Here is a 22184-nt window from a genome sequence, read left to right on the forward strand (position 1 = left end):
ATGTTTCCTTTATCATGCAATCATCGTCATCCTCATGACACAAACTCATCAAAATATTTCCCTTGACCCTCCCTCTCTATGACACCAGACGCCATGTCTCTTCTCTGACGGAAACCAGATCTCGTATACACTTACTCCTTCCCATCCAGTAACAAAACTATCTAAGGGCCCAATAAGTAGCTAAATTTTAGCTGCCTCAAACCAGTACTGTCTGTTCCATTCCACTTTCATGTTTCACATCCACAAGTTAGTGTGGGCAGGGCTCTACTGTCCGTCAACCCTTTTTATAAACTCAGCGACACATTCTTATCATAATTTTCCCTGAGGATCGTCACCCTTGTCCCTAGTCATTTACCACATATATATCTCCTTCCTATGCACTATACTTCCATAACACTGAAAACAATTATCTAATTATCTAATCTGGTTCAGGAATTTATCATCCATTCAATAATTAGATCTAGGTATCATATAACTGTTAATGCATCTTTAATCGCTGCACAAGTATTTCAACTATAATTTCCCCCTTAACTGCTACCATTATTATTCCCTTCTACATGGAAGTTACTCGAGCAGAACTGAAACAACTCTGGTGTCTGATAAAGGCTTTCCTTGTTTCATGACAGAAATAAGAAAATACAACAGAAACAGGTGACACTACACCGCAAGTTTAACAATTATAGAAATTATTTGCTCCAACTTAAACAAGAAAGTGTGGGAGGCTCAGGAGGAATGGAGAGAAGGTCAGTGGGAGGAGCTTCGTGGCGTCCTGGGTATAAAAGCCCGTGAAGCTCACCGTCCACCATCCATCTTCCTCTGGTTCACTAACCTCTATACTTCTCTCTCGGGTTCATCTCTCATTACTCCTACAGATATGAGGCTTCTTCTGTTGATTGGTAAGTACCAACTCAAGAAATCTGTACAGTCGTACAATCGTTACACCACAATCATTCTTGACACATGAAGTCACATAGTTACAAGGCTTCCCTTTTAAAGAATGTAATTTTTTTTTCAATTTCTCCACAGCCTTAATGGGCGTTTCCATCGCTGAGAACGTGCCATCCAGCGGCTACGGAGCTCCCAACGGTGGTTTCACCAACGGATTCGGTGGTTCTAATGGAGCCCGAGACATTGGTTTTGGAGCTGCCCCGAGCAACGGATACGGAGCTCCGCCAAGCAGTGCGTACGGCGCCCCGAATGGCGGCTATGGACAGCCTGACGAACTGACTGCTCTGCTAGAGAACATTCCCGGAGGTGGCGTCCCCGGCGAAGATTACCCGGTCTTGGCTTCTGTACCAGATACTGGCTTCTCCTGTGACGCCCAGGCAGTACCTGGCTATTACGCCGATACCGCCCCTGAGGCCGGCTGCCAGGTCTTCCACATTTGCCAGGATCGTGCTCTCAGTCGTCAACAGGACTCCTTCCTGTGCCCCAACGGTACCATCTTCAACCAGCAGTACCTGGTGTGCGACTGGTGGTTCAACGTGGACTGTTCTCAGGCTGAGAGCTTCTACTCCGTCAATGAACTCATCGGCGTCGTGCCCAATGGTGGCTACGGTTATGGTCCCGCCACTAACGGTAACGGAAATGGAAGGAACGGTAATGGAAATGGAAGGAACGGGTATGGTTCAAATGGAAACGGAATAAACGGCGGCAACGGCAACGGTGCTTCCAGTCCGCCATCCCAGTCATATGGTGCCCCCACCGCTCCCTCCAACACTTACGGCGCTCCTTTCTAAACAGAAAGTAACTAATTTTAATGATCTTAAATATCGAGTCAGTATCTTCCTCTTCCTGCCCCACAATGTAGTCAACAACCTTATCTCAAACGCTTGGCCTATTTAATTCAACGCAGAACTTTAGGTGCTTTTTATTGACACCCTGGTGAATAAAGGTACAAAGAAATCTATTGTATATATATGTATGATAATTATTAAAATTTATGCATATATGAATTTCTCTCTGTATCCACGATGTAACAGCTGACGAATTTACAATTCTGTCAGAAAAAAAAAATACGTTTCTGGTTTATGCAGTATTGTTACTTTAAGAAGTTTGTCTATGTTCACATTGATGACGTAAAAATATATACCAAATACATATAAATTCACACATAAAAGGATTCAAACAAGATCGAAATAATATATATATATATATATATTTTTTTTTATTATACTTTGTCGCTGTCTCCCGCGTTTGCGAGGTAGCGCAAGGAAACAGACGAAAGAAATGGCCCCCCCCCCCATACACATGTATATACATACGTCCACACACGCAAATATACATACCTACACAGCTTTCCATGGTTTACCCCAGACGCTTCACATGCCTTGATTCAATCCACTGACAGCACGTCAACCCCGGTATACCACATCGCTCCAATTCACTCTATTCCTTGCCCTCCTTTCACCCTCCTGCATGTTCAGGCCCCGATCACACAAAATCTTTTTCACTCCATCTTTCCACCTCCAATTTGGTCTCCCTCTTCTCCTCGTTCCCTCCACCTCCGACACATATATCCTCTTGGTCAATCTTTCCTCACTCATTCTCTCCATGTGCCCAAACCACTTCAAAACACCCTCTTCTGCTCTCTCAACCACGCTCTTTTTATTTCCACACATCTCCCTTACCCTTACGTTACTCACTCGATCAAACCACCTCACACCACACATTGTCCTCAAACATCTCATTTCCAGCACATCCATCCTCCTGCGCACAACTCTATCCATAGCCCACGCCTCGCAACAATACAACATTGTTGGAACCACTATTCCTTCAAACATACCCATTTTTGCTTTCCGAGATAATGTTCTCGACTTCCACACATTCTTCAAGGCCCCTAGAATTTTCGCCCCCTCCCCCACCCTATGATCCACTTCCGCTTCCATGGTTCCATCCGCTGCCAGATCCACTTCCAGATATCTAAAACACTTCACTTCCTCCAGTTTTTCTCCATTCAAACTCACCTCCCAATTGACTTGACCCTCAAACCTACTGTCCCTATTAACCTTGCTCTTATTCACATTTACTCTTAACTTTCTTCTTCCACACACTTTACCAAACTCAGTCACCAGCTTCTGCAGTTTCTCACATGAATCAGCCACCAGCGCTGTATCATCAGCGAACAACTGACTCACTTCCCAAGCTCTCTCATCCCCAACAGACTTCATACTTGCCCCTCTATCCAAAACTCTTGCATTTACCTCCCTAACAACCCCATCCATAAACAAATTAAACAACCATGGAGACATCACACACCCCTGCCGCAAACCTACATTCACTGAGAACCAATCACTTTCCTCTCTTCCTACACGCACACATGCCTTACATCCTCGATAAAAACTTTTCACTGCTTCTAACAACTTTCCTCCCACACCATATATTCTTAATACCTTCCACAGAGCATCTCTATAAATGTAGCATTTATGGATCTGGATATATATATATATATATATATATATATATATATATATATATATATATATATATATATATATATATATATATATTTCTTTCTTTCTTTCAAACTATTCGCTATTTCCCGCATTAGCGAGGTAGCGTTAAGAACAGAGGACTGGGCCTTTGAGGGAATACCCTCACCTGGCCGAATTCTCTGTTCCTTCTTTTGGAAAAAAAAAAAAAAAAAAAAAAACGAGAGGGGAGGATTTCCAGCCCCCCGCTCCCTCCCCTTTTAGTCGCCTTCTACGACACGCAGGGAATACGTGGGAAGTATTCTTTCTCCCCTATATATATATATTCATTCTTACTTGCCTTCATACATTTTCGTCGCTACCCCCGCCCCACAGGAAGCAGCATCGCAAACCACTGCTTCAACCAGGAAGCGCCAGGAGAATAGACAAAAAAAAGGCCACATTCGTTCACAGTCTCTAGCTGTTGTGTAATGTACCGAAACCACAGCTCCCTATTCACATCCACATCCACGGGGAAATGAAATACGGTAAGTTCCCAAGTGCACTTTCTTGTAATGATCCCATCATCATTAGTTGATATACAAGGAAGAGACGTAGCTAGGATGCCTTTTTTTTTTTTTATTGTGTTGAAGGCTCCAGTCACGGACAAAAGGCCACATCAAGGCCAGGTCTTAGCTGAAATATTAGAGAGAATTATGAAGGGGAAATAAAAAGAGGGAAAGCATTTACGATTTTTTAAGGAAGTTTAAGATCTGACTTTGAAATGTGTCAGGTCACTGTAATTAGAAAAAAAAAAAAAATGAGAAGGTAAAAAGCCCCAGAGCTTCGATGTGTAGGGAAAAAAGCAGTTGTCAAAACGGCCTACCCTTGAGCTGCCGACAGCCACACAATAATAATGTGATGCAGTAGCTGGCCGAGTACCGCGTGATCTAGCTAGCGGTGGGGCACACAAGTAGGCAGCTCTAAGGAGCAAAGATCACGGTATCGTAAAAGTAATTGTGTGGAGATGAAAGGGAACTGTTTAGAAATCTTAGTAACAGTAAAGCCATACAATTTGTATGGACCACTAATATTAATGTTACAATTCTTTGTGGATGTAATAATAGATGATTCAATGATATTTCTCGTGGTAGAGCAGTTAGAGTTAATAACTGAGATGGTATTACTCTAGCCAGTACAATGATGATAATTTCTGACATGATTAAACAAGGCATTTGACCTTTGTCCTGTTCTTATACTATATTTATGTTGCTTAAGTCTAACAGAAACATCCTTACCAATCTGCTCAACGTCAAACGTATCACAATTTACGCATGGTACTCTATGAACACAGCCTGTAAAACTTTTTGTTGAGTCTCTGATTAAGATATTCTTTATAGTATTGTTGTTGGTGAATGCAACATTTACATTAAAGGATTTAAGCAACATGGGAAGTGATGTAAAAATATTACTAAAAGGTAGAACTGAAAGGTTCTTGGTGTCAAGGAGGCTTGGATATAAATCTTAGAATTTTCTGTGCCAACTCAAGGGATTTACCAATGAAATATCCAGGATACGTTAACTTGGATCCAATAGAATATATCTTCTCAAACTCATCATCAATAAACTCTGGACTGCATATACGTAATGCCCTATAGAATATATACTCGAATTATAACTTAATTTGTCACACTGAACTGAGTAATACTAGATGTATGAGGATACGTTGATAGGTTTTCTGTATATGCTGAACTTAAACATGTTTCCATCCCTATGGATCATGTAATCGAAAAATGGTAACACCATTATTTTCAATTTCTACAGTAAAGTTGATGGAAGGTACTGAATTGTTAAATAAAAGTAGAAATGTTTGCAAATTTTCATTTGTTGGCCAAACACAAAGAACATCTACATACCTAAACCAAATTGCATTAGAGGATAAGATATCCTTTAGTATCTATGCTTCAAAGAATTCCATGTACAGATTTCTTAATACTAGTGAATAGGTAACCCTCTTTCACCAGTATTAAGTAATTTGTACATGAAATTCTTTGAAACAAAGTTACTTAAAGATATCTTACCCTGTATTGCAATTTGGCTTAGGTATGTACATGATGTTCTTTGTGTTTGGCCAACAAATGTAAATCTACAAACATTTCTACTTTTACCTAACAATTTAGCACCTTCCATCAACTTTACTGTAGAAATTGAAAATAATGGTATGTTACATTTTTCGATTACATGATCCACAGGAATGGAAACATGCTTGCTTTTAGCATAAAAATAAAACCTAATAATGCACGCTTATATATCCATTATTACTAGGCTCCACATGACAGAGTTAAATTATCATCATTCTAGTCTATGTTCCATAGGGCAGTACATATATGCAGTCAAAGTTTTACTGACGATGAATTTGAGAATATACATTCTACTGAATCCAAGTTAAAATATCCTAGATCTTTCATTGATAAATCTCTTAAGTCGGTAAAGAAATCATTTTACTGAGTTAAACCCAAACCTCCCCTTAAAACCAAGAACCTTTTTGTTCTCCCTCGTAGAAATCATTTTACTTTACTTCCCATGTTACATCCATTAATGTACATGTTGCCTTCAGCAGCAACAATACTACAAAGATCTTAATCAAGAACCCACCAAAAATATCTGCAGGCTGGGTTTATAGAGTACCACGTATAAATTGTAATCTTTAATGTTGGGCAGAGTAGTACGAAGCTTTCTGTTAGACTTAAGGAACATAAATATAGCATAAGAACAGGATATCAATCAAATACCTTGTTTACTCACGTTAAAATTTGTAATCATTGTACTGGAAGGAGTAATGCCATCTCGGTTATCAACTCTATTGCTTTCTCACGAGAAATTTCACTGAATCTCCTACCATTAAATACACAAATATTTAACAATGATATTTGTGAAGGTTCATACAAATTGGATAGCTTTATTGTTGATAAAATTTGTAAACAGTTCCCTTCCTTGTCCATATAATAAATTTTATGATATGCAAATTGCCAGACTTGAATGCACCCGACCTCTATTCGGGTAATAACTGTTTACCAAATGGCGTTCTTATATATATAAACTGACTTATATTTATCTTTATCTCCCCTGATAATGTGATCGTTCCATGAAAGTGCACTTGGGAACTTATCGTGTGTGTGTGTGTGTGTGTGTGTGTGTGTGTGTGTGTGTGTGTGACTAATTCATATCTAACCCTCAATTACCTTCCTTTTTTTCAATTTTCTAACCACACGTTTTGCTTCATCAGATAAAGTGTGAAGTAAATGTCTTATCATTTTTCACTTCATTCTTGAAATACACGAGACGTTACGGGTAAACGAACATTGTCCATATTAAGTCAAAGTGAATATAAATGATACAACACAACAGAAAGAACTTTGTTCTTTGCTCTTGATACTGTGCTGTATAATTTATAACCACTTTCACTTAATACGAGCAGGGTTCATGTACCCAAAACGTCTCGTGTATTTCAAAAATAAAGTAAAAATTAATACAGGACAATCAATTTACACTTTATCAGACGAAGTACACGTGTCGTGAGAAAAATTGAAAAACCAACATAAAGCGAGTGAGTGTGAAGTATAGACTGGTCTTTAACAATCAGTGTATAAAGGAAACTATTCTGTCTGCTTACACAAACTTACCAGAACTGAGAAACAAAACAGTTCTGTTGGCTGACGAAGTGCTCATTGTTGCTTGACAGAAATAAGAAAATACAACTGAAACATGTGACATTACATAGCATGGTAAAACACTGAATTTCTTTGCTTCAACATAAACAAGAAAGTGTGGGAGGCTCAGGAGGAATGGAGAGAAGGTCAGTGGGAGGAGCTTCGTGGCGTCCTGGGTATAAAAGCCCGTGAAGCTCACCGTCCACCATCCATCTTCCTCTGGTTCACTAACCTCTATACTTCTCTCTCGGGTTCATCTCTCATTACTCCTACAGATATGAAGCTTCTTCTGTTGATTGGTAAGTACCAACACATGAAACCTGTACAATCGTACAATCGTTACACCACAATCATTCTTGACACATAAAGTCACATAGTTACAAGGCTTCCCTTTTAAAGAATGTAAACTTTTTTTAATTTCTCCACAGCCTTAATGGGCGTTTCCATCGCTGAGAACGTGCCGTCCAGCGGCTACGGAGCTCCCAACGGTGGCTTCACCAACGGATTCGGTGGTTCTAATGGAGCCCGAGGCAATGGTTTTGGAGCTGCCCCGAGCAACGGATACGGAGCTCCGCCAAGCAGTGCGTACGGCGCCCCGAATGGCGGCTATGGACAGCCTGACGAACTGACTGCTCTGCTAGAGAACATTCCCGGTGGTGGCGTCCCCGGCGAAGATTACCCGGTCTTGGCTTCTGTACCAGATACTGGCTTCTCCTGTGACGCCCAGGCAGTACCTGGCTATTACGCCGATACCGCCCCTGAGGCCGGCTGCCAGGTCTTCCACATTTGCCAGGATCGTGTCCTCAGTCGTCAGCAGGACTCCTTCCTGTGCCCCAACGGTACCATCTTCAACCAGCAGTACCTGGTGTGCGACTGGTGGTTCAACGTGGACTGTTCTCAGGCTGAGAGCTTCTACTCCGTCAATGAACTCATCGGCGTCGTGCCCAATGGTGGCTACGGTTATGGTCCCGCCACTAACGGTAACGGAAATGGAAGGAACGGTAATGGAAATGGAAGGAACGGGTATGGTTCAAATGGAAACGGAATAAACGGCGGCAACGGCAACGGTGCTTCCGGTCCGCCATCCCAGTCATATGGTGCCCCCACCGCTCCCTCCAACACTTACGGCGCTCCTTTCTAAACAGAAAGTAACTAATTTTAATGATCTTAAATATCGAGTCAGTATCTTCCTCTTCCTGCCCCACAATGTAGTCAACAACCTTATCTCAAACGCTTGGCCTATTTAATTCAACGCAGAACTTTAGGTGCTTTTTATTGACACCCTGGTGAATAAAGGTACAAAGAAATCTATTGTATATATATGCTACGATAATTATTAAAATTTATGCATATACGAATTTCTCTCTTTATCCACGATGTAACAGCTGATGAATTTACAATTCTGTCAGAAAAAAAAATACGTTTCTGGTTTATGCAGTATTGTTACTTTAAGAAGTCTGTCTATGTTTACATTGATGACGACGTAAAAATAGATACTAAATACATATAAATTCACACATAAAAGGATTCAAACGAAATCTAAATAATATATATATATATATATATATATATATATATATATATATATATATAATATATATATATATATATATATATATATATATATATATATATATATATATATATATATATACATATATATATATATATATATATATATATATATATATATATATATATATATATAAAATACTTTATTTCCGTCTCTTGCATTAGCGAGGTAGCGCCAGGAACTAAAAACAGAAAAAAAATTAGATCAAATCCATTTACTAAATATCATGTGCAATGCACCGAAACCACAGCTCCTTACCGACAACCAAGATCCCTGGGGATAGGGAAGACAGAACGCAGCTCCAAGCAGGGAATTTTCCCTCTAAGGCTCAGTTATCTGTTCTTGAAGCTACCTTCCTCACGTAGGAAATGGCAAACGTATTAAAGAAATAGAACAAATAAATGAATGACACAAACTATTGCCTACACAATCTAATCATCGAACCTAGTGAGACACGCCGATCTGCTAGAGGTCCAGAAGCTGACAACACTGACTGTAACAGTACTAGAGAGTAACTAAGCTAGGCAGTTATGTAAGTTGTACTTTCATAACAAATGAGTTGTAGACACACAGAAACTGACAGAGGGAAATGTATGCGGATAAATATGGATATAGTTATGTATATCGATAAATATCATATGCTACAAAAATGACCGAGAGATAATACCCTACGAGTTGTAACTTTACTTCCTGCCATATAAACAAAGGTAAACACACAAACAAAGAGCATCATTGACATATGATACTTCAAAATATTCCCGAGACAGATCCTTTCTACATATCAACAAGTTATATTACTGTCTGAAGAGGATTCGGATGAGAGGAAGTATCACTAAGTCCAATTACAGTCTGAAGAGGATTCAGATATGAGGAAATATCAAGACCAGGCAGTTGTAACTACGTACACCCACACGAAAACATGAAGGTGAGATAAAGCATGAAACACCAGACATCACTAATTTGGAGATGAAGAAATGTGTCATGAGAGAGAGAGAGAGAGAGAGAGAGAGAGAGAGAGAGAGAGAGAGAGAGAGAGAGAGAGAGAGAGACTGGAACTTACATATAAAGTCTGTAGGTATAAAAAAAAAAAAGCTTAAATCTAATTGAATGCATTCACAGGAAAGAAAGCAAATTCATTAAAAAGCAAGTAAAGTCAAATGGGTATTTTGTAGATGTCTTAGAGGTTGTTCAACTAAAGGATACGACTATAACATACAAAATCTAATACAAACAGTCGACACGGAGGTGCAGACGAAGCAATTTCGGAAGCTGATAACAGACGCAGAGCATGAATATTGATGTAGGGAACATAGTCCCGGGATTTATACAAAGAGAGGTACACACGGTATTAAGTGAATCTGTAGAGAGAATAATATGAATCGTGTGTGTTGAATTATTCAAGGAAGTTTATGGCCAAGTTAAGGATACGTTCCAAATAGTGCATAGAACAAAAGTTTTTAGAAAAAGAAGCACAGAGGCTGACAATTCAACTTTTGAGGGATCAAGCTGAAAAATAAATAACACCAAAATTAGACGCATTTGTAAAGCAAGATATCGATAATGTCAATCGTAGAGTTTATTCTTTTTAATCAAACACTAAATATAGAATATAAGTGAAACAGCAGGAATGCACATCAAAAGAATACTGGAGGCAACACAGCTGTCAGACGCAGTTTAGGTGATGAAAGGAAGAATTGGTGGTTACGTTTCATTTGGAGCAAGTCTTAGATTTATGTTTGTAGGTAGGTTGTTTTGAGGTCACCAAATGCCACCCAGCTTTATGGATTATGCTTAGTTCACAACTTCTTTAAGAGTTTGTTTCCACGACTTCAACACTTTCAGGTGCACCTTATGGGATCCTTGAACTCCAGCTCTTTAGCAATAACTGCTAATCCATAAGCAGTTATATATTACTTCCCGTCTGACATTACTATCTACTAAAACTCTTGCCCTCTCTGAAGAGCTGGCTAGGCTGGTCAATCCTCTTCTTTCATTTTTTTGCCATTAGACAGTATCATATACTTTTCTCCCTCTCATCCCTTGAACTGACACATTTGATGAATACTCCATTGAATTTCCTCTTGTGTTTACGTTTATTTGCAGCTCCTGACTGCAAATGAAACGTAACCATCAATTCTTGCTTCCTTTTATTACCGAAACTGCGTCTGACAATTTTGTTGCCTCCAGTATTCTTTAGATGTAAATTCCTCCTGTTTCACCTGTATTCTATATTTAGTGTTTAATCTAACCTAACCAAAAAGAATGCAAAAAAATCTATGACATTATTGACTTCTTGCTTTACTAATGCGTCTAATTTTGGTGTTATTTATTTTTCAGCTCGATCCCTTAAAGTTGAACTGTCAGCCTCTGTGGTTCTTTTGCCAAAAATCTCCTGATTTAGTTAGCTAACAAGAACTGATCCTTTATTCTTTGCACTATTTTAAACGTTTCATTAACTTGGCTATAAACTTATTTAATTGATCCATTACAAGCTTCATATCATTCTATCTACAGATTCAATTAATACCGTGTGTACCTCTCGTTGTATAACCGTAACAGGACTATGTTCTCCTACATCAATATTTCTACCGAAAGTGCTTCGTCTGCACCTCCCTGCAGACTGTTTGTATTAGGTTATGTATGTGTTTTAGTCGTATCCTTCAGCTGAACAACATCTAGAACATTTACAAAATACCCATTTCACTTTACTTGCTCTTTTATGGAATTTGCCTTCTTTCCTGTACCTTCTGAAACCCTTCAGTTAGATTTAAACTTTGTTTATACCCACTGACAATATACAACTGAAACATGTGACATTACTTAGCATGGTAAAACATTTATAGAATTTCTTTGCTTCAACATAAACAAGAAAGTGTGGGAGGCTCAGGAGGAATGGAGAGAAGGTCAGTGGGCGGAGCTTCGTGGCGTCCTGGGTATAAAAGCCCGTGAAGCTCACCGTCCACCATCCATCTTCCTTTGGTTCACTAACCTCTATACTTCTCTCTCGGGTTCATCTCGCATTACTCCTACAGATATGAAGCTTCTTCTGTTGATTGGTAAGTACCAAGTTATGAAACCTGTACACTCCTTACACAACAGTCATTCTTGACATGAAGTCACATAGTTACAAGGCTTCTCTTTTAAAGAATGTAAATTTTTTTTGTAATTTCTCCACAGCCTTAATGGGCGTTTCCATCGCTGAGAACGTGCCATCCAGCGCCTACGGAGCTCCCAACGGTGGTTTCACTAACGGATTCGGTGCTTCAAATGGGGCCCAAGGCAATGGTTTTGGAGCTGCCCCGAGCAACGGATACGGAGCTCCGCCAAGCAGTGCGTACGGCGCCCCGAATGGCGGCTATGGACAGCCTGACGAACTGACTGCTCTGCTAGAGAACATTCCCGGTGGTGGCGTCCCCGGCGAAGATTATCCGGTCTTGGCTTCTGTACCAGATACTGGCTTCTCCTGTGACGCCCAGGCAGTACCTGGCTATTACGCCGATACCGCCCCTGAGGCCGGCTGCCAGGTCTTCCACATTTGCCAGGATCGTGCTCTCAGTCGTCAGCAGGACTCCTTCCTGTGCCCCAACGGTACCATCTTCAACCAGCAGTACCTGGTGTGCGACTGGTGGTTCAACGTGGACTGTTCTCAGGCTGAGAGCTTCTACTCCGTCAATGAACTCATCGGCGTCGTGCCCAATGGTGGCTACGGTTATGGTCCCGCCACTAACGGTAACGGAAATGGAAGGAACGGTAATGGAAATGGAAGGAACGGGTATGGTTCAAATGGAAACGGAATAAACGGCGGCAACGGCAACGGTGCTTCCGGTCCGCCATCCCAGTCATATGGTGCCCCCACCGCTCCCTCCAACACTTACGGCGCTCCTTTCTAAACAGAAAGTAACTAATTTTAATGACCATAAAAATCGAGTCAGGATCTTCCTCTTCCTGCCCCACAATGTAGTCAACAACCTTATCTCAAACGCTTGGCCTATCTAATTCAACGCAGAACTTTAGGTGCTTTTTATTGACACCCTGGTGAATAAAGGTACAAAGAAATCTATTGTATATATATGCTATGATAATTATTAAAATTTATGCATATATGAATTTCTCTCTGTATCCACGATGTAACAGCTGACGAATTTACAATTCTGTCAGAAAAAAAAAAAGGTTTCTGGTTTATGTAGTATTGTTACTTTAAGAAGTTTGTCTATGTTTACATTGATGACGACGTTAAAATATAAACTAAATACATATAAATTCACACATAAAAGGATTCAAACAAGATCGAAATATATATATATAAATATATATATATATATATATATATATATATATATATATATATATATATATATAATACTTTATTTCCGTCTCTTGCATTAGCGAGGTAGCGCCAGGAACTAAAAACAGAAAAAAATCAGATCAAATCCATTTACTAAATATCATGTGCAATGCACCGAAACCACAGCTCCTTACCGACAACCAAGACCCCTGGGGTCTTGACGGAACGCAGCTCCCGTATTCCCTTCATGTCGCAGATGGCGACTAACAGCGGTGGGAGCGGGTGTCTAGAAATTCTCCCTTTATGTATTACATTCTAAAAGGAAGACCAGAGCATGAAACCAAGCAGGGAATTTTCCCTCTAAGGCTCAGTTATCTGTTCTTGAAGCTACCTTCCTCACGTAGGAAATGGCAAACATGTATTAAAGAAAATAGAACAAATAAATGAATGACACAAACTATTGCCTACACAATCTAATCATCGAACCTAGTGAGACACGCCGATCTGCTAGAGGTCCAGAAGCTGACAACACTGACTGTACCAGTACTAGAGAGTAACTAAGCTAGGCAGTTATGTAAGTTATACTTTCATAACAAATGAGTTGTAGACACACGGAAACTGACAGAGGGAAATGTATGCGGATAAATATGGATATAGTTATGTATATCGATAAATATCATATGCTACAAAAATGACCGAGAGATAATACCCTACGAGTTGTAACTTTACTTCCTGCCATATAAACAAAGGTAAACACACAAACAAAGAGCATCATTGACATATGATACTTCAAAATATTCCCGAGACAGATCCTTTCTACATATCAACAAGTTATATTACTGTCTGAAGAGGATTCGGATGAGAGGAAGTATCACTAAGTCCAATTACAGTCTGAAGAGGATTCAGATATGAGGAAATATCAAGACCAGGCAGTTGTAACTACGTACACCCACACGAAAACATGAAGGTGAGATAAAGCATGAAACACCAGACATCACTAATTTGGAGATGAAGAAATGTGTCATGAGAGAGAGAGAGAGAGAGAGAGAGAGAGAGAGAGAGAGAGAGAGAGAGAGAGAGAGAGAGAGAGAGAGAGAGAGAGACTGGAACTTACATATAAAGTCTGTAGGTGTAAAAAAAAAAAGCTTAAATCTAATTGAATGCATTCACAGGAAAGAAAGCAAATTCATTAAAAAGCAAGTAAAGTCAAATGGGTATTTTGCAGATGTCTTAGAGGTTGTTCAACTAAAGGATACGACTATAACATACAAAATCTAATACAAACAGTCGACACGGAGGTGCAGACGAAGCAATTTCGGAAGCTGATAACAGACGCAGAGCATGAATATTGATGTAGGGAACATAGTCCCGGGATTTATACAGAGAGGTACACACGGTATTAAGTGAATCTGTAGAGAGAATAATATGAATCGTGTGTGTTGAATTATTCAAGGAAGTTTATGGCCAAGTTAAGGATACGTTACAAATAGTGCATAGAATAAAATATTTTTATTTTTTTTTATTATACTTTGTCGCTGTCTCCCGCGTTTGCGAGGTAGCGCAAGGAAACAGACGAAAGAAATGGCCCAACCCCCCCCCCCATACACATGTATATACATACGTCCACACACGCAAATATACATACCTACACAGCTTTCCATGGTTTACCCCAGACGCTTCACATGCCTTGATTCAATCCACTGACAGCACGTCAACCCCGGTATACCACATCGCTCCAAGTCACTCTATTCCTTGCCCTCCTTTCACCCTCCTGCATGTTCAGGCCCCGATCACACAAAATCTTTTTCACTCCATCTTTCCACCTCCAATTTGGTCTCCCTCTTCTCCTCGTTCCCTCCACCTCCGACACATATATCCTCTTGGTCAATTTTTCCTCACTCATTCTCTCCATGTGCCCAAACCACTTCAAAACACCCTCTTCTGCTCTCTCAACCACGCTCTTTTTATTTCCACACATCTCTCTTACCCTTACGTTACTCACTCGATCAAACCACCTCACACCACACATTGTCCTCAAACATCTCATTTCCAGCACATCCATCCTCCTGCGCACAACTCTATCCATAGCCCACGCCTCGCAACCATACAACATTGTTGGAACCACTATTCCTTCAAGCATACCCATTTTTGCTTTCCGAGATAATGTTCTCGACTTCCACACATTCTTCAAGGCCCCCAGAATTTTCGCCCCCTCCCCCACCCTATGATCCACTTCCGCTTCCATGGTTCCATCCGCTGCCAGATCCACTCCCAGATATCTAAAACACTTCACTTCCTCCAGTTTTTCTCCATTCAAACTCACCTCCCAATTGACTTGACCCTCAACCCTACTGTACCTAATAACCTTGCTCTTATTCACATTTACTCTTAACTTTCTTCTTCCACACACTTTACCAAACTCAGTCACCAGCTTCTGCAGTTTCTCACATGAATCAGCCACCAGCGCTGTATCATCAGCGAACAACAACTGACTCACTTCCCAAGCTCTCTCATCCCCAACAGACTTCATACTTGCCCCTCTTTCCAAAACTCTTGCATTTACCTCCCTAACAACCCCATTCATAAACAAATTAAACAACCATGGAGACATCACACACCCCTGCCGCAAACCTACATTCACTGAGAACCAGTCACTTTCCTCTCTTCCTTCACGTACACATGCCTTACATCCTCGATAAAAACTTTTCACTGCTTCTAACAACTTTCCTCCCACACCATATATTCTTAATACCTTCCACAGAGCATCTCTATCAACTCTATCATATGCCTTCTCCAGATCCATAAATGCTACATACAAATCCATTTGCTTTTCTAAGTATTTCTCACATACATTCTTCAAAGCAAACACCTGATCCACACATCCTCTACCACTTCTGAAACCACACTGCTCTTCCCCAATCTGATGCTCTGTACATGCCTTCACCCTCTCAATCAATACCCTCCCATATAATTTACCAGGAATACTCAACAAACTTATACCTCTGTAATTTGAGCACTCACTCTTATCCCCTTTGCCTTTGTACAATGGCACTATGCACGCATTCCGCCAATCCTCAGGCACCTCACCAGGAGTCATACATACATTAAATAACCTTACCAACCAGTCAACAATACAGTCACCCCCTTTTTTAATAAATTCCACTGCAATACCATCCAAACCAGCTGCCTTGCCGGCTTTCATCTTCCGCAAAGCTTTCACTACCTCTTCTCTGTTTACCAAATCATTTTCCCTAACCCTCTCACTTTGCACACCACCTCGACCAAAACACCCTATATCTGCCACTCTATCATCAAACATATTCAACAAACCTTCAAAAAACTCACTCCATCTCCCTCTCACATCACCACTACTTGTTATCACCTCCCCATTTGCGCCCTTCACTGAAGTTCCCATTTGCTCCCTTGTCTTACGCACTTTATTTACCTCCTTCCAGAACATCTTTTTATTCTCCCTAAAATTTAATGATACTCTCTCACCCCAACTCTCATTTGCCCTTTCTTTCACCTCTTGCACCTTCCTCTTGACCTCCTGTCTCTTTCTTTTATACATCTCCCACTCAATTGCATTTTTTCCCTGCAAAAATCGTCCAAATGCCTCTCTCTTCTCTTTCATTAATACTCTTACTTCTTCATCCCACCACTCACTACCCTTTCTAATCAACCCACCTCCCACTCTTCTCATGCCACAAGCATCTTTTGCGCAATCCATCACTGATTCCCTAAATACATCCCATTCCTCCCCCACTCCCCTTACTTCCATTGTTCTCACCTTTTTCCATTCTGTACTCAGTCTCTCCTGGTACTTCCTCCCACAGGTCTCCTTCCCAAGCTCACTTACTCTCACCACCCTCTTCACCCCAACATTCACTCTTCTTTTCTGAAAACCCATACAAATCTTCACCTTAGCCTCCACAAGATAATGATCAGACATCCCTCCAGTTGCACCTCTCAGCACATTAACATCCAAAAGTCTCTCTTTCGCACGCCTGCCAATTAACACGTAATCCAATAACGCTCTCTGGCCATCTCTCCTACTTACATAAGTATACTTATGTATATCTCGCTTTTTAAACCAGGTATTCCCAATCATCAGTCCTTTTTCAGCACATAAATCTACAAGCTCTTCACCATTTCCATTTACAACACTGAACACCCCATGTATACCAATTATTCCCTCAACTGCCACATTACTCACCTTTGCATTCAAATCACCCATCACTATAACCCGGTCTCGTGCATCAAAACCACTAACACACTCATTCAGCTGCTCCCAAAACACTTGCCACTCATGATCTTTCTTCTCATGCCCAGGTGCATATGCACCAATAATCACCCACCTCTCTCCATCAACTTTCAGTTTTACCCATATTAATCGAGAATTTACTTTCTTACATTCTATCACATGCTCCCACAACTCCTGTTTCAGGAGTATTGCTACTCCTTCCCTTGCTCTTGTCCTCTCACTAACCCCTGACTTTACTCCCCAGACATTCCCAAACCACTCTTCCCCTTTACCCTTGAGCTTCGTTTCACTCAGAGCCAAAACATCCAGGTTCCTTTCCTCAAACATACTACCTATCTCTCCTTTTTTCACATCTTGGTTACATCCACACACATTTAGGCACCCCACTCTGAGCCTTCGAGGAGGATGAGCACTCCCCGCGTGACTCCTTCTTCTGTTTCCCATTTTAGAAAGTTAATACAAGGAGGGGAGGATTTCTGGCCCCCCGCTCCCGTCCCCTCTAGTCGCTTTCTACGACACGCGAGGAATACGTGGGAAGTATTCTTTCACCCCTATCCCCAGGGATAATATACATATATATATACATATACACATACACACATAGAATAAAAGTTTTTAGAAAAAGAAGCACAGAGGCTGACAATTCAACTTTTGAGGGATCAAGCTGAAAAATAAATAACACCAAAATTAGACGCATTTGTAAAGCAAGATATCGATAATGTCAATCGTAGAGTTTATTCTTTTTAATCAAACACTAAATATAGAATATAAGTGAAACAGCAGGAATGCACATCAAAAGAATACTGGAGGCAACACAGCTGTCAGACGCAGTTTAGGTGATGAAAGGAAGAATTGGTGGTTACGTTTCATTTGGAGCAAGTCTTAGATTTATGTTTGTAGGTAGGTTGTTTTGAGGTCACCAAATGCCACCCAGCTTTATGGATTATGCTTAGTTCACAACTTCTTTAAGAGTTTGTTTCCACGATTTTCATCACTATCAGGTGCAACTTATACGATCCTTGAACTCCAGCTCTTTAGCAATAACTGCTAATCCATAAGCAGTTATATATTACTTCCCGTCTGACATTACTATCTACTAAAATTCTTGCCCTCTCTGAAGAGCTGGCTAGGCTGGTCAATCCTCCTCTTTCATTTTTTTGCCATTAGACAGTATCATATACTTTTCTCCCTCTCATCCCTTGAACTGACACATTTGATGAATACTCCATTGAATTTCCTCTTGTGTTTACGTTTATTTGCAGCTCCTGACTGCAAATGAAACGTAACCATCAATTCTTGCTTCCTTTTATTACCGAAACTTCGTCTGACAATTTTGTTGCCTCCAGTATTCTTTAGATGTAAATTCCTCCTGTTTCACCTGTATTCTATATTTAGTATTTAACCTAACCCAACCAAAAAAGAATGTAAAAAAATCTATGACATTATCGACTTCTTGCTTTACTAATGCGTCTAATTTTGGTGTTATTTATTTTTCAGCTCGATCCCTTAAAGTTGAACTGTCAGCCTCTGTGGTTCTTTTGCCAAAAATCTCCTGATTTAGTTAGCTAACAAGAACTGATCCTTTATTCTTTGCACTATTTTAAACGTTTCATTAACTTGGCAATAAACTTATTTAATTGATCCATTACAAGCTTCATATCATTCTATATACAGATTCAATTAATACCGTGTGTACCTCTCGTTGTATAACCACAGGACTATGTTCCCCTACATCAATATTTCTACCGAAATTGCTTCGTCTGCACCTCCCTGCAGACTGTTTGTATTAGGTTATGTATGTGTTTTAGTCGTATCCTTCAGCTGAACAACATCTAGAACATTTACAAAATACCCATTTCACTTTACTTGCTCTTTTATGGAATTTGCCTTCTTTCTTGTGGTTCTGTACCTTCTGAAACCCTTCAGTTAGATTTAAACTTTGTTTATGCCCACTGACAATATACAACTGAAACATGTGACATTACATAGCATGGTAAAACACAGAATTTCTTTGCTTCAACATAAACAAGAAAGTGTGGGAGGCTCAGGAGGAATGGAGAGAAGGTCAGTGGGAGGAGCTTCGTGGCGTCCTGGGTATAAAAGCCCGTGAAGCTCACCGTCCGCCATCCATCTTCCTTTGGTTCACTAACCTCTATACTTCTCTCTCGGGTTCATCTCTCATTTCTCCTACAGACATGAGGCTTCTTCTGTTGATTGGTAAGTACCAACACATGAAACCTATACACTCCTTACATAACAGTCATTCCTGACATGAAGTCACATAGTTACAAGGCTTCTCTTTTAAAGAATGTAAATTTTTTGTAATTTCTCCACAGCCTTAATGGGCGTTTCCATCGCTGAGAACGTGCCATCCAGCGCCTACGGAGCTCCCAACGGTGGTTTCACTAACGGATTCGGTGCTTCAAATGGAGCCCGAGGCAATGGTTTTGGAGCTGCCCCGAGCAACGGATACGGAGCTCCGCCAAGCAGTGCGTACGGCGCCCCGAATGGCGGCTATGGACAGCCTGACGAACTGACTGCTCTGCTCGAGAACATTCCCGGTGGTGGCGTCCCCGGCGAAGATTACCCGGTCTTGGCTTCTGTACCAGATACTGGCTTCTCCTGTGACGCCCAGGCAGTACCTGGCTATTACGCCAATACCGCCCCTGAGGCCGGCTGCCAGGTCTTCCACATTTGCCAGGATCGTGCCCTCAGTCGTCAACAGGACTCCTTCCTGTGCCCCAACGGTACCATCTTCAACCAGCAGTACCTGGTGTGCGACTGGTGGTTCAACGTGGACTGTTCTCAGGCTGAGAGCTTCTACTCCGTCAATGAACTCATCGGCGTCGTGCCCAATGGTGGCTACGGTTATGGTCCCGCCACTAACGGTAACGGAAATGGAAGGAACGGTAATGGAAATGGAAGGAACGGGTATGGTTCAAATGGAAACGGAATAAACGGCGGCAACGGCAACGGTGCTTCCAGTCCGCTATCCCAGTCATATGGTGCCCCCACCGCTCCCTCCAACACTTACGGCGCTCCTTTCTAAACCCATAGTAACTAATGACCTTGTATTTCACGTCAGTGACTAACTGCTTCACAACACAGAAAGCTTATCTGAAATGATTTGTCTGCAACGCAGAACTTTACACGTTTCTATAAACATATTCATTGTATATATGACAAAATATAAGAATTAGGTAAATATGGATTGTTTTTATCACAGTGGAACAGCAGATGAATTTACAATTCTGTTACAAATTTGAGCATTTTTGTGTAAACTACCTTACTGCTTTATGATCTTTTTTGTCTCTTCAAACTGCTGACATCATATATATATATATATATATATATATATATATATATATATATATATATATATATATATATATATATATATATATTTATATATATAGATAGATAGATAGATAGATAGATAGATGGGAACTTCAGTGAAGGGCGCAAATGGGGAGGTGAAAACATGTAGTGGTGATGTGAGAAGGAGATGGAGTGAGTATTTTGAAGGTTTGTTGAATGTGTTTGATGATACAGTGGCAGATATAGGGTGTTTTGGTCGAGGTGGTGTGCAAAGTGAGAGGGTTAGGGAAAATGATTTGGTAAACAGAGAAGAGGTAGTGAAAGCTTTGCGGAAGATGAAAGCCGGCAAGGCAGCAGGTTTGGATGGTATTGCAGTAGAATTTATTAAAAAAGGGGGTGACTGTATTGTTGACTGGTTGGTAAGGTTATTTAATGTATGTATGACTCATGGTGAGGTGCCTGAGGATTGGCGGAATGCGTGCATAGTGCCATTGTACAAAGGCAAAGGGGATAAGAGTGAGTGCTCAAATTACAGAGGTATAAGTTTGTTGAGTATTCCTGGTAAATTATATGGGAGGGTATTGATTGAGAGGGTGAAGGCATGTACAGAGCATCAGATTGGGGAAGAGCAGTGTGGTTTCAGAAGTGGTAGAGGATGTGTGGATCAGGTGTTTGCTTTGAAGAATGTATGTGAGAAATACTTAGAAAAGCAAATGGATTTGTATGTAGCATTTATGGATCTGGAGAAGGCATATGATAGAGTTGATAGAGATGCTCTGTGGAAGGTATTAAGAATATATGGTGTGGGAGGAAAGTTGTTAGAAGCAGTGAAAAGTTTTTATCGAGGATGTAAGGCATGTGTACGTGTAGGAAGAGAGGAAAGTGATTGGTTCTCAGTGAATGTAGGTTTGCGGCAGGGGTGTGTGATGTCTCCATGGTTGTTTAATTTGTTTATAGATGGGGTTGTTAGGGAGGTAAATGCAAGAGTTTTGGAAAGAGGGGCAAGTATGAAGTCTGTTGGGGATGAGAGAGCTTGGGAAGTGAGTCAGTTGTTGTTCGCTGATGATACAGCGCTGGTGGCTGATTCATGTGAGAAACTGCAGAAGCTGGTGACAGTTTGGTAAAGTGTGTGGAAGAAGAAAGTTAAGAGTAAATGTGAATAAGAGCAAGGTTATTAGGTACAGTAGGGTTGAGGGTCAAGTCAATTGGGAGGTGAGTTTGAATGGAGAAAAACTGGAGGAAGTGAAGTGTTTTAATCTGGGAGTGGATCTGGCAGCGGATGGAACCATGGAAGCGGAAGTGGATCATAGGGTGGGGGAGGGGGGCGAAAATTCTGGGGGCCTTGAAGAATGTGTGGAAGTCGAGAACATTATCTCGGAAAGCAAAAATGGGTATGTTTGAAGGAATAGTGATTCCAACAATGTTGTATGGTTGCGAGGCGTGGGCTATGGATAGAGTTGTGCACAGGAGGATGGATGTGCTGGAAATGAGATGTTTGAGGACAATGTGTGGTGTGAGGTGGTTTGATCGAGTGAGTAACGTAAGGGTAAGAGAGATGTGTGGAAATAAAAAGAGCGTGGTTGAGAGAGCAGAAGAGGGTGTTTTGAAGTGGTTTGGGCACATG

At 40.8% G+C, this 22184-nt stretch overlaps 4 protein-coding genes and 1 long non-coding RNA gene across 5 annotated transcripts in view; 4 read left to right on the forward strand and 1 right to left on the reverse strand.

Moving 5' to 3' along the window:
- LOC139757285 (uncharacterized) overlaps positions 1 to 22184 on the reverse strand; it is a 45485-nt gene that overhangs the window by 14542 nt on the left and 8759 nt on the right. The window lies entirely within an intron of this gene.
- LOC139752930 (uncharacterized) lies at positions 762 to 1937 on the forward strand. The gene is made up of 2 exons (XM_071669006.1): positions 762 to 896; positions 1027 to 1937. Exons 1-2 carry the CDS (start codon positions 875 to 877, stop codon positions 1737 to 1739), a joined length of 735 nt encoding a protein of 244 aa, XP_071525107.1. The 5' UTR covers positions 762 to 874; the 3' UTR covers positions 1740 to 1937.
- On the forward strand, positions 7332 to 8384 carry LOC139752934 (uncharacterized). Its single transcript, XM_071669019.1, has 2 exons — positions 7332 to 7419; positions 7549 to 8384. The coding sequence occupies exons 1-2, from the start codon at positions 7398 to 7400 to the stop codon at positions 8259 to 8261; spliced, it is 735 nt and encodes a 244-aa protein (XP_071525120.1). The 5' UTR covers positions 7332 to 7397; the 3' UTR covers positions 8262 to 8384.
- LOC139752942 (uncharacterized) lies at positions 11644 to 12770 on the forward strand. Its single transcript, XM_071669033.1, has 2 exons — positions 11644 to 11749; positions 11871 to 12770. The coding sequence occupies exons 1-2, from the start codon at positions 11728 to 11730 to the stop codon at positions 12581 to 12583; spliced, it is 735 nt and encodes a 244-aa protein (XP_071525134.1). The 5' UTR covers positions 11644 to 11727; the 3' UTR covers positions 12584 to 12770.
- On the forward strand, positions 19309 to 20461 carry LOC139752944 (uncharacterized). The gene is made up of 2 exons (XM_071669048.1): positions 19309 to 19459; positions 19579 to 20461. Exons 1-2 carry the CDS (start codon positions 19438 to 19440, stop codon positions 20289 to 20291), a joined length of 735 nt encoding a protein of 244 aa, XP_071525149.1. The 5' UTR covers positions 19309 to 19437; the 3' UTR covers positions 20292 to 20461.

Source organism: Panulirus ornatus, chromosome 2 (assembly GCF_036320965.1).
Source record: "Panulirus ornatus isolate Po-2019 chromosome 2, ASM3632096v1, whole genome shotgun sequence".
Classification (NCBI taxonomy): Eukaryota; Metazoa; Arthropoda; class Malacostraca; order Decapoda; family Palinuridae; genus Panulirus; species Panulirus ornatus.